We start from the raw sequence: 13,754 nt of genomic DNA on the forward strand, positions 1-13,754 counted from the left end.
GCCCTTCAGGTACAGTCAAGTGGCGTTCAGGGATTATTTCAGCACAGGAAAGGAAGTAGATGGATTTACAGGAAAGACTGGCTCTTTTGTGCTCATCTAAACAGTTAATCCTGGGCATGCAGTAACTCCAAGGAGGCATTCAGCTTTCTGAACTGTCCATGTGCAAACACACGGTGTGAAAGCAGGGCCCAGGGCACCAGGATCTGAGTGCCTCACAGCCAGCATGGCACACTGCAACAAGGGTGTTCAGCACTCCTGCCTTCAATAAAACAAGAAGCATAAAGTGTTTCTAGTTCCAGCCTTAAATACACTTGTGAGAACTGTAACTTGAACTCAAGAAAGCTTTTAAAGTTCTAAGTCTCTGATAACTTTTTTTGCAGCAGTCACCACTCTGAACTATGTGAAATGAACTCTGTTGACTGTAGGTTCCAGTTTCAATGGGATGTTCCACCCTGGCCCTGGAAGCAGCAGCAGGGTGATCATGAGAAGTGCTGTCCTTATCCTCCCTCCCACTCTCTTCTCAGTGACTCACCCCCACTGTCACAGGGCAGCAAACTAATCTCCAAAGTGTGCCAACAACTGTGTGGGGTCCACACTTAAACAGGCTGAATCAAGTGACCTGTCAGATAATTAAGAATAGAAAATAATGCCCTGACTCTCTAGGCTTTAAATACTAGCCAGCTCATAGGACAAACCAAAGAGAAAGGTCACCCACTAAAATTAGGATAAAGGGCACCTTCATGGCATCATTTACTACTTAAAGAAGTTAAACTTAGAAATTCACAATACTCAGTAAAAAATAATACCCTAACCAGCACCTACAGCTCACAAGGCCAAAAACCCCTCTCTGATTCAATGATGAGGGAAGGGGGAAACCTAAAGCTTCAAATACATTCTAAAATTCTTTTCCAACAGCAAAAGCAGGCATGAACACATTTTTAAAACCCTGCTATTGGATACAAAATTAAGCATCTGCAACACCCTTGGGAAAGGCATCTTCAAACTACTAAATATGTCACAGTTGGGATCTTAGCTCAAGATGAAGTATTTACTCTATCACCAAGTCCTGGCCTGTAACAGGACAGCAGGAGCACTGATAAAGCAAATATACAGTGTGCTAGTAGGAAGAGGGTATGGCCAAATAAACAGACAACACTGAGGCTACTGATTTCCTTTTAAGATTCCCCTGAAGGGCAAGAGTCAAGGTTGCAAAGACACAAGGTTACAAGGAGTGTGTTTTTAGGACAGAGCACAACTACAGGCTATCTGGATGAACACAAGGATGAACACAAGGACAACTGTATGAAAAACATAATACAAAATGTGTTTTGAAATAAAATGTGCTCCTAATGTGTTTTGAAATAAAACTGTGCTTGTCAATATTACTACAAGACTAGCCTATAAATACAGCAAGACAAAGTTATAAAAAATAAATAATAATAAATAATAAAATCCTACTCCCCACTTAGTAGACATGCAAAGAGAAGACTTGTAAAGGTTATACTAACGTTAATCTTTCTGTCCTAACTTGTGTCTTCGATATGTTGTAGGAAAATGTTACAGCAGCCATTAATGTTCAACAACATGGACATGTAAATTGCTGCTACTGCACTAAAGCTAAAACAGATTCCATTTTTAAAAGATATTAACAATACATGAACAGCAGTGTTTCAATGACTATTTTGTTCTGAATTTTACTTAAGTCAAATGCGTCACACAATGTTCAGGTAAATTATAAACCTGCTCTTAACAGCTCTGTTTCTGTACCATTCGCCTTCCCAAAAACTCTGATTTTTGCATAAGATGTCTTTAGTACTGGCTACAAATAAAAACCTATGCAAGCAGACTACAGAAAGTTAACAGTTCACACCATGTTATATTAACACTTCTCTGCACCTCTGCATCTCTCTAAAAGTAACCTTATTAAAATACAATTTTTTTAAAGAAAAGCTTTAAGAAGCCCGAGTCCAATAAGTAGTCCAAGTTTCCGAAACTTACCCAAATGATTTTGTTAACTTTTTAGTTCCAACTGGTTTGTCACTATGTTGCAGCTCATAAAACACTCTTTGCAATGCTAAAGGAACACTTTTGGATGAATCATCTCCTTCTGTGGGCATCATGTACACAGCCTGAAAAAGCATTTAGTTCAATTAGTATCAGAAAAGTTTATTGCTCATCCTGTTTAATGCATTCTTTCCTCTTCAGTGACTCCCTTCATAGAGCTCAATTTAATCAACACTTCAAAATAGTCTGAAAAAAATCTTGTACTGTAATGTAAAAATGTTAATTGTCTGGAACAACTCTTCTTAGAGGACAGTGGTTAGAAAGATGTGAACAACAGATTCCATTCATGGTTATTTTATCTCAATAGTTCCCTTATTCCAGCCAAGAACAGTAAATGCACTAAAGCATTGAACACCTTCAAATACCTTCTCGTGACCGCTACGTCTGTGCCATCATTACAGTAGGACCAGATATACCAGTCAATACTACAGACTTTTGAAAATAACTGGTTTTGTGAAAAAAGGAGCCACATGATACCACAGAGAGCAACAAGTGAACGAAAACAGAAATGGTCCACATGGAGAGAGATGTCAGAGGAAGCTCTGACATTCATTCATTCCTACTTAACGTCATCGCTGTCCAGCAAATAAACAGCTTAACAATTCAATTCACTGATTATACTGATCTGGGAAGGATTGGGAACAAAGAAATTACACAAATAGACCAAACAGGGATTAGGAGAGTTCAATAGTCACTGAAATGAGATTTACTTTTTAAAAAGTGTACATCAATACGTCTAGGAGAAAGCAAGAGCAAACAAAAGGGGGATGTTCATTCGAGAAACGAAAATATAAAAAGAAACAGACAACCCTGGAAGGAGATTAGGCAACAAATGAAACTAAAAAAAACTCCAATATTAAGTACCATATAAGAAAATAACCTGTTAAAACTAGAAAAATTGCCATTTGAATTTCTGCCTGTGAAACAACAGTGAATGATCCACGTCTGTGAGTGAAGTGCTGAAGTGGACCTCAGTGACTCTCCTTCAGTCTGTGCATTAGCCAGAACTCCCGAGGTGTGCAGCACATCAACTCACCCCGGACTGAGCTCCTACACACAGAGCAAGGGCAGCACCTCAGCTGGGAACTGCTGGGCAAGCCCAGCCACTGCCCCAGGCCAGCCCAGGACACAGCCATGGGAACCACAGGCACCAGATAAAGACTACGCTGACACAGAAACAATACAAGGGTGTGGCAAAAGACAAAATAAGACAGAAAAAACAACAAAAGAAGTGCCTAAAATGTTGACAAGACAGTTTTCTGTTCCACTTCTGAGGATCCAATACATTTTCCAAAAGAACAGCAACAGAAATACTCCAAAGAATAAAGAGTATCATCAGAATCGCTACAGTAAGATGAAGAGAAACGATTTCATTAAGAAACTAAATCCCTGATATTCTGACAGAAAAACTATGAATAATTATACAACTGCAAACTAATATGATAACTCACATGACTGTATCTTTAAAATATTTAATTTTCAGAAGTTACCAGTTAAAAGAGATGACGTAAAAGAGAATCATGAATACAAGTAACTTCCAAAATTAACTTCTCCAAATTTTACAATCGTGTAGTTGCAAGCTACACCATTAGTAGTAGTTACACATAATAACAGTTAATTAGTTAATAAAAATTAACTGAGACTTATCAACAACGTTTTTCTGAAGGACAGTCAACAGAAGTCTTTGTTAGGGCAATTTTAGGAACAATAACCCAACCTCACCCTAATGACAACAAAAAAAAGTCTTTTTTTGCTCCACTTTGAAATTTGCTTGAACTGCTTTATAAATTTTATAAATTGAAGAAAATTGCATCTTCAATTCTATCACTGGCAACAGGTTTTGAAAGTTTATTGAGCTTCAACAGCTAACTTTTTTAATGTATAAAGCACTGCTTCAAGAGTTTATAGTGATGCAGTCTGGAAGAGAACTGCATAGGTTCTGATCTCTGTTTCTGCCCATAGATGTGCCAAGTTCAGATTGGGGTCCAGTTGCTCAGGATCCAGTTAAATTCTCAGCATCTCCAGGAGTGGAGAGCCCACCACCTCTCCATACATCCTAATGTAAAGCTGGACCACCCTGATTATGAAAATTTCCTTCCTAAGCTCCGAACATTCGATTTCAGAACAATTCAAATAAGCTAATAAAGTAAATCATTTCCAACTGCTTTATTTTTATCATCCAAATGCAGAATTCCCTTTAACCAGGTCAATCTGGGCAAACTCCAATTCAAGTATCACTTATACATTCAATTTCACAAGCAAAAGTTAATTCTTCCTTTAAGATATCAACACCAGGACAAGTCAGCACCTTGAAGAGTCAACTTTAAATCTCCTCCTGCACCTGGTTTATGAACCTTTATAAGAGTAGGTGTCACTAGCTAAAGGTAGAAACAGAAGTAGTTGAACAACCAAGTCTCAAATCTTCCAAAACTCTATCTTCAGCCCCTATTAACTTTTCTAAACATCTTATAAATACTTTTTTAAAAACTCAATATATAGATACTTGCTATGTTTAAACAAATAGAAATAAGGCGTGAAAATCAAGTCATGAAAAAATGCAAATATAGTCAGTGCTGATACATTCAAAGAATTAATACTAAAATGCTAAACCTACAGCAGGCTAAAAATCAACCTTGTGATTGACTCTTCCATCAAAAATGCATAAACTGGAGTTCAGAATACCTTGATAATTAATCAAAATCAAATCGTTTGCCTTTAGTTCCTATTTTTTAAACGCTTTTTTCACATACCATCTGGACAATTAATTCCCTTCCTATATCTCTCAAATAATATTCAAATAATAATTTACAATTTGCTTATAATTACTACATTCCAGCTGTCATTGAATAAAAACACCAGTTATATTTCTTTTGAAAAGCCTACATGTGTAATGACAAAGCAGACATTTAACACAGCCTTTCTTGGCTCTTCATTCTGTTTGTGTATTTAGGTAATATTTGAGCTCGTTTCTTTCTGAGTTTTTCTCCACACTACCCAGTTTTTAAATATTATCCTCTTTGAATCTTTGTTTTTTTGCCTTACCCTCTCAAATTCTGAAAGTTTGACCTCAAGATAAAGGAGTGAGGCCTTCTGATTCACATAAAAAAGCAGGGTTTCTTATTTAGCACCTGAGAAGTTCCCTCATGAAACTAACACAAAGAGGGATAGGGACATGCATAGGCATACTGACAGATAGAAAAATTCGAGATATTTATGTAATAATAGAATGGTATAGGTTAATTTGAACACATTGTTTAAAGGCAGGAATTACTTAAAGAAGGGAAATAAATACTATGCATGAAATTCCAAGGTTAGGTAAAATACATCGGAAAACTTGGAGAGCCAGATCAGGGAGAAATGGACCAGCATTCATTATTTTAATGCATTTCCATAAACATTCAGTAATGTTTTCATGAGTTGTAGGGAGTTTTGCAAGGGAACCAGCAAGAAGTTCCAAAATGGACTGAATGCAGCCACAAGCACCGACAGGCTGCAGGCGCTGAAGACAGTTCTGGGACAGCTCAGGTAACAGAGGCCAGGGTCAAACCTGGACCCTCTGGGAAGTCACCACTGCCCCTTGCCTACTGGACTGCAGTTAAACACATATTTATCAGCCACAAGCAACAAATAACAACATGCTTTAATGTGAAAGTTCCTTTATTCCCTACCACTGAAGCCACCTCTCGTTGCTGAAAAGGGAGGTCTCATTTGAAACATCCCAGAACCTCCCATCTGTTATCTGGAAGCAGAGCAGAGAAGAAAGGACCTCTCCATCAATCCTCACCCACGCTTCCCCAGGGCCTGACTTTCCAGAGGTATGTACCTGCCTTTGCTATTGTTCATTGCTTCCCCAGCTCTGCTCCTGACAGCAGCTTCTTTCTGAACAAAGCTCTAAGTAACAGCAACAGAAATCATGATTTCTCCCAAGGAAGGAAGGTTCACTGAAATTATGGAAATGGTGAAAAGCAAACCAAGGATACTGCATTTTTTTTTTCTTTTACTTTGGTTTAAGAGGAACAAGTTCGGTCAAAGTGAAAATATAAATGTAAAAAATACTTCTTTCAGACAAGGCAACAGCTGATTCTTCCTGATCTGTACCAATGGCAAATGAGTGCTAAAGCTGTCCAAAACTGCCACTGTCATCTGTTCTGTTTTGAGGGGAGCTCCGAAAGCCTGAGGAATGAGCAAGGAATTGAACATTCCAGCTGATGTCCAGGAACACTTCCATAAAGGAACCTACAGCTACCACCTCTAGTAAATTAAGTTTTCTCATGTGGTCACTAGACAGATATTAAGAGATGCTAAAAGCTGCTTTTGTTTTGGAGCTGGTGAAGAAGTGCAGGGAATGGCAGGTAAGATAAGTTCAGCTGAAACAATCTGTATCACAAAAAGAATTTCATCTTCACTACTTCATGGTACGTATTGATTTACTGACTACAAGACAGTCTTGAACAAACTACTCAACTGCATTAGATGGAGCTATCACAAAAACACTTTTTTTCTCTCAACAGCCAAGTGAAGTTGTCCAAAAACATAAAATGCACAAACATTGAGTGCTGAGCAAAAAAGAACAGGCATTATAACAAGTGAAAAACTGAATGAGTAAATTACACATCATGCAAAAAATGAACAGGTGCATCATGTAAAACAAGTCAAGCATTAATCTGTTGTCCATGGCATTGGGAAGATTTCAGTTACATTCTACTGGAGTTTGAGATTTTTATGGTTTTTTTGCAGCACTTCAGAGTAAACAGCACATTGCAAAGAGAAAAAAGAAATGCCAACTGGGACACTTACAGGCCACAGAGATATAAATAGTAAGATAGTGGGAAATTAAAGACAGTGGAAAGCAGGTACATTAAAAAGGGAAAAGGAAGCTTAACTGAACTGCAACAACTGGCCTACATAAGAAAAAAAAAAGTCTTCATTTGTTCTAACTCCAAGTTAGAACAGTTCTTTTTCACTAAGAGACAGACAGTACGTGCAGAAATGTACAGAAGGATTAATTAGGATCAATAGGAAACTCCAATAAACTGAACAGCTCCAAGTTGCTTTTTCTCCAAGTATGTCCCCTCTTCTACATAGCCACCTGCAATATCAAGTCATCACTTCTGGTTTTAATCCCAGTAAGGGTACTGCAATGTTTTAAAACTTATACATTATCTAGTGTATTTTATATTTGCTTTAGATGAGATATTTCTTTGAAAGGTATTTAAAGAAGTTCTTTCCAGCAAAGAAATAACACCTACAGTAAACCAAAAAATACTACTAAAGTAAATATAAAATGAGGATGTTTAAACTACTGAAAATACAATGCTTTCCATCACTACAAGGATGGCAACCACAATAACAAAAAATTCTGCTGCATAATAGGAATTTCAAGATGAAACAAATGTGTATCTTTGTGCATTGTTTATGGGCTGAGAAGCCATAATTCCCTATTTTAACTGTTTCACAATAGGGAAATTGCTTCCATTTTTTATCTGCAAGATTAAACTTCTCTGCCCATTCCCAGAAATTCCCAGCAATATTAACATATAATACAGTCAGAGGAACACCCCCTAAGCTCAGGTCTTCTCCAGGTGCTCTGCCTGCTACAAAAAAGATAAAAGCTTGTGTTCCACAAACTACAAAAGGCAGCTTCCTGTTCTCTGCCTGCAGTAAGATGTGCATCACCATGTAAGTCACAACTCCTCTGAAAGGATAAAGGAGGCAAAAGAATCACACAGGTCTGTTTTGAAGCATTCATAAATGCTAATTTAAACAGCCAACGTTATAATCTCATGTTCTTTCATGTATTGCTTACCTTTCGTAGCTGATTTGTGAAAAATAAAGTCTGTAACAAACTGTTCATGTAACAAGTTGCTCCCTGGTTCTTTAAGCCAACATATCCTGTGTGCTTCTTTGAATCCCACCTAGAAAATAGTTTGTGGTTAAAAACAGGAAAGTTCTGTATTCCAATAAGAAAGAGTGTTCTAAGGCAGTAGGTAGGATACCACTGGTAGGTATCAGCTACTCTCCACTGCTACTGAAGGTTCAAATAAACTACACTTCACTGCTGCCTGCCAGTAACAACAGTCTTTGCAATTAATTGTTTAGTGATTTTATTACTCTTCTGTTTTTTTAAAATACGTTCTATATGGCAGGAAAATTATGTCAAATGAGAGTGTCCTGGAGTTCAGAGCTGTACTTTAAAGGGCAAGTCTGCACCTCTGTACAACCCTGCTGTTTGCAAGTGCCATGAAGGAGAACAACTGAGATGAAGCAGTTTTACAACAACTGTAAACCAAAGCAAGTGAAACAGCAGAGCCACTTGGCTGCACCTGAAACCCCATCAGCTCCCACACCACAAATGCCCAGGCCAGAACTGCAGAGGTGTTAAATCACAAACCAACTCACACAGAAGCTGAAGCTCCACAACATTTTGCTGACTGATGCAAACAAAAATTTAAGCTATACAAAATCTCTGTGTGACCATGAAAATATTGTCATGTGAGAATGTCTGATGGAAGACACAAATGGCAATAACACAGAATACCTGAATGATCCCCACCAAAAATTAATTAATGACCCCACTCAGAATGAAGAATTTTCAATATTGCTTTGTTTTTAATCAATGATACTTACGCCACTCCGTGTGGAGCATCTGCTTGAACATAGACTTCAAAGGTAACTTTGTCCTCTTCTATAAAGCCTTTCTCAGGATCAGTAACTTCCTGTAAAACACAAATGACACGAGAAAAATGAAATGTGGAACATGCAACGTGACTGCAGTGAAGCATCCAGGTAGACATCACTTTCTAAAGTCCAAGCCTGAGCTATCAATAGTAATAAACTGAAGAAGGAAAACTGAAGAACACCAAGACAGTTGTTTTTCAGCTTACTACATCAGAATTCTTTTTCAGTGTCTCAGTGCAGGAAAGTTGTTCCTGCCTTTTAAGATTTTGCAGTAGGTTTTCAGTTTTCAGTGATGTAAGAGTTGGTAAGCAAATGTTCTGCTTCTTCTGGACAATATTCCAAAACCTTTGCAAATGCTTCAAAAGTCGTCACAATTCAAGAGAAACCTTAGTGGTATTATTAGGGCATTAAATAGACATGTACATATACACAAAAAACATATAGAAATGCAAGCAAATTGATGTTGCTTCAGAATGTCATTGACTATCACATAGTGATAACAGAACACAAGTAGTCAGGCAGAAAATAATAATGAGGGAATATTTAAATTACAACGTAAGTAAAAATACTCTACAAAAATCAAATTAATAGAGTAAGAGATTGAGAAAAAAATCTACAGCAATGACAGAATAACAGCTTGGGGAAAAAAATCTCCTTGCTATCAGCATGTCAGTATGCAGGAGTACAGGTACAGAATGCTATGTAGCAATAGATTAATACATGTCCAATTACTTACACTCCAGGCCATGAAGTTAGAAAAGCCCCAGTCATTCTCCTTATGAAAGAACAAGTGACTAATACGACGACTGAATGATTTTTCATCATCCTTGTAGTTTATTATCTTGAGAACTGCTTGTGCATGACAGGACCATGACCTATAAATACAGAAGAAACACTTGAAACTCTTTCCAAACCAAGCTTTTTATAGTCGTTACATAATTTATTCTTTTTTTGTTAGGGATTTTTGGTATATTACTTTCACACACCAGATTTTTTTTCCTTACTAAATGTTAATTGTTATTGAGGGCATGAACCCCTGGGGCTTTTTGAAGCCACATTATGAATCTGGAATGGAGATTTTCTTATAGGAGCAGTGTTGACAGGAAAGTGTGTCAGTGATTTGCAGGTTGGTTTAAGAAGATGACGGCTCTCCCAGGTGAGTTAGTACTGATCTGCCCCACTGCACAAGGAGGGGCCAACTCCAGTAGTGCTCTTGGTGTCCATGGAGTGGGAGGTCTCAGCCTTTGGTAAGGAAAGGAGGAGGACTTCTACCCTCCCTCCCACAAGATAAACTCCCCAACATTAACTGTCTCAGCAGCATTTCCTCATGACCACTGGTGTTCAAAAGCACCCTACTTGTGCATGGCAATGAGCCTGGACACAGCCCAGACAAGGTCCTGTCACTGCCTCATGCAGTGGCACTGCTTGCTCAGCTCCACCAGATGCACCTTGGTTGGTACTTCTGAAGATCACATTATCCTTTTTCTGTAAACACTTGGATGTGGAATCACATGTCTTGTGACTTGTTAGCACACTTAAAACTTTTTTTTTACATTCTGCTCTGAGCACTCACCTCTACATTATAAAAACGAATAGGAAATGCAACGTATTATTCAGAGTAAACAACAAGCTTTGTGAGATTCAGGGCCAGAATGGAGTTACCTTGCTGGAAAGGAGACCTGAGAGGTCTGCACTCTTCCTGGATAAACAACAGAAATGCCCCAGAAGTTTGCAGTTATCTTTTAAAAATTTTTCTATTGTTTACAAAAGTGGTCAAAGGTAGTCAATGTTGATTTGCATGCAGGACTTCAAGAACAGGCACGTGTTCAGATCTTGCTGGAAGAGCCATGAACTCCACTTGAGGAGAGGATTCATTCCCTGCTCTGCCTGCATTGGTAGCAGTTACCTGCTCACGTGCTTCACAGGGCAGCATTTATAGCTTGGCATGGTTAGAGAAGCTCCACTTTCACTTGAAATAAACCCAGAACTCTTTCCACGCCAAGAAGACTGTCAGTCAAGGACTTCTCCTTCAGCAAGCATATATCTAAATTCTACCACAAACTTCTAGTTACAGAAGCTGATTTTAGCTCATCCTAAAGAGGGGATTATTCTTATGTTCTGAGATTTAGAAAGGTGGGGAGTAAAGGGCACTCAAACCCTTGCAAGAATTCTCTCCTCCTGCAGAAAGCAAGAAGGGTTTTTTTTGTAGATGTTTGTATTTCTTGCAATAGATTAACCAGTATCAAGTGAGGACTTGTACAATAATTGAAAGGGTCTTACGTGGAATCAGACTCAGCATTGCACTGAAGGAAGAATCCTACACTTTTTTGGTGTGGTCTGTCCGGGTAGAGCCGTGGCATTACCATGATCTTCCATGGCAAATTCCTCACGAAGCAGGGAGGGCTGAGCACTGACTCACTCAACCTGTTGAAGCGTTCCACTGTGAACTGAAATGTTGCTTCTGATCGCCAACTTGTATCTGTAACACACACACACACACACCATTGTTTGAAACAGCTCACGTTCTTCACTCCAAAATGACCCACATCATGTAACCTGAGCATGTTTCATCTAGTGGGATGTGGGAAGCAATAAAAGCATCCCCATCCCAGAGGGACAGTCAACTACTTAATTACTGACGTTTCAATTTTTTCTTTTTGCAAAACACTGCAACTCCATTCAGGCAAACAGGGCACTGCAAGACGCTTTCCATTTGTACACTATTTCCTTAAATGCCTCTTTAACAGTAGGATTTGTTACCACTCCAGTTTCTTCTAAAGCAGCAGGTGCAGTAAGACAGAGACATCAAACGCTCTACAACTAAATCACAGCCCACTCTTAACTCTTCTTGTTGTGTAGCATCTCCACAGCCCAGCTTAAGTCACTTCCCTGCATGAACCCATACACACAAAGAAATCTTACAATCTGTTCAAATGCCCTGTTGATATCATGCCACCATTTAGCTGGTTTTGGCTTGCAGCAGCATAATTTAAAACAGATGAATGCCATAGGTTGGTTGTTGGATTTTTGTAAAATTGTATCAATTTGCTGAAAATTAGCTCAAGAGTAGGGTCTTGTTTTCTTTGTGCTATGCAAAGACTAGGGATTTTTAGTGGTCTAGCACAAAATTAAATGAGACTACGTTTTTTTCAAAGAGCTCATTTTGACACATACAATTAAAGTAATTTTGCCTTCTTCCCACATACCCAGTTCTTCACCTACCACAATCTGTTCTGCTTCTGTAGTACACGGCTATAACAGGGTGCTGGAGAGACTGTGACAGCCTCAGCAAGGCGCAAGGCCAGGCTCTCTTTACTGTGACACACCTCACATTGCACTTGGGGAGGAAAAACCTCCAACTTATCCCAACAACTCTACAGGCCAGGGATGCACAAGACACTCCCCTCCTTCTCCATGGCTCCAGTGTGACACTCGTGTAACACGGAATCCTCCTGGCTGTAAGGAGCTTGGACTAGCACACAGGGCAGCAGGCAGCACCCATGGTCACCCTGCTGTTCTCACTGCACCCACGGGGGATGCACAGCTGGAGGTGTGTCACACAGGCAGTGATATCCAATTCAATTGCAGCTGAAGGTGTGTCACAAATGCTGTGACACCCCACTGAAATCAAAGAGCACTGAGGGACACCACCACAGAGGCAGAAATCAAGACTGTGAAATTGTGACAAGGCACAACAACTGTGCTCCTGCCACACACGGACAGCAGTGGTTTACTCAGCCTGGCACAGCACCAGAGACAGCGCTGAATCACTTCTCCAAAACACAGGTGAGTCCTGATTGCTACCCTACTTAAAAAATGGAACACTCTTGATTACAACATGCAGCAGGGTAAAGATTATACACTTCATACAGAAAATTACCAAGTTCTATCCACAACTGCCAGGGAGCTATGACGGATTTCATTCTTCTCCCTTGTGAAGCAGTTTTCAAGCAGTTGTCCTACTCCAGAACTGCGACACAAAGCATTTTTTTGTGTATGGCCTGACAGCCCTGAACATTCCAATTGTCTCTCAAAGGTACTGCAGCCCAAACCTGCCTGCTGTCCCCTCTACTCCTGCAAAGACCTTCGTGTTGTCCTGTGCTGTCATCTTCCTCAATAACACGAGGAGTTCAAAGGATTTCCTTCTTTTTCCCTGCCTGGAAGTGGAGCTAACTAGCAGTCTGTCACCTACGTAAAAAATGCTCTTCCCAGTTTCACTACTCACTGCCCATTGACAGAGAGAAGAGCTGATCTTCTATACCCAAGAACCTGACAGGCTGCAGACAGAGGAGCACTAACTTGATATACAGCCAGGATAAAACAAATCTGTAACTGAACAATTTAAAATCAGTCTGGCATCACATGTACCTCAAACCAACTTGAGGCCACCTCCCTACTCACAATCACGCTATCAGTGCTTCTGGGCTCAGTCTGAGCTGCTGAGAAACGAGCCAAGTTTGCTTTCCGCCTCCTTTGATGCAGCTTTCAGTGCACTTCAGCACAAGGATGCAGCAGTGCTGCTACAGTGTCAGCTAAAAAATGCAGCCCACGCAGCATCTGCAGATGCTTCAGAGAAAGTTTGCTTGTATTTCTTGATTTCTTTTCAGGAAAGCCTGTGCAGGAGAGCTCACCAGGGAATGGGAACTCTGCTCTGGAAAATATTTGAGCAAGCGCTAGTAACTGCTCCATAAAAATGCAGCCTCGTAACACAGGTCAACCCTAAAATAGAAGTTTCTTTAAAAATAACAACCTTCCTTTCTTTCCAGTAAGCTCATTTTTTTCTTAGCAAGTAATGCATTAAAGGACGAATTTTATTAGAAAAAGAAGTTTACACAGCAAACGTGCCAATGATTTTGAGTACATCAATAAATAAAGCCTTTTCTTGCCATCATGAACGTGTCCTCCAGATACCAGACTGCAACTGGCAACAGGATAATTTAGTAGTGACTGGCAAGTGAGACTTTTATAAATCCCAGAACTACAAATTGAACTACAAGGGAAGGAGGACTGAT

General features: G+C 39.5%; 1 protein-coding gene across 2 annotated transcripts in view; it reads right to left on the reverse strand.

Moving 5' to 3' along the window:
- USP7 (ubiquitin specific peptidase 7) overlaps nt 1-13,754 on the reverse strand; it is a 68,323-nt gene that overhangs the window by 21,105 nt on the left and 33,464 nt on the right. For both annotated transcript variants that reach the window (XM_066330240.1, XM_066330241.1), the window contains 5 exons: nt 11,023-11,221; nt 9,479-9,617; nt 8,692-8,780; nt 7,871-7,979; nt 1,999-2,129 (listed from right to left, as the gene is read on the reverse strand). In XM_066330240.1, the coding sequence (XP_066186337.1) occupies nt 1,999-2,129; nt 7,871-7,979; nt 8,692-8,780; nt 9,479-9,617; nt 11,023-11,221 (667 nt within the window). The remainder of the gene's footprint in view (nt 1-1,998; nt 2,130-7,870; nt 7,980-8,691; nt 8,781-9,478; nt 9,618-11,022; nt 11,222-13,754) is intronic.

This window comes from Sylvia atricapilla, chromosome 15 (assembly GCF_009819655.1).
Source record: "Sylvia atricapilla isolate bSylAtr1 chromosome 15, bSylAtr1.pri, whole genome shotgun sequence".
NCBI lineage: Eukaryota > Metazoa > Chordata > Aves > Passeriformes > Sylviidae > Sylvia > Sylvia atricapilla.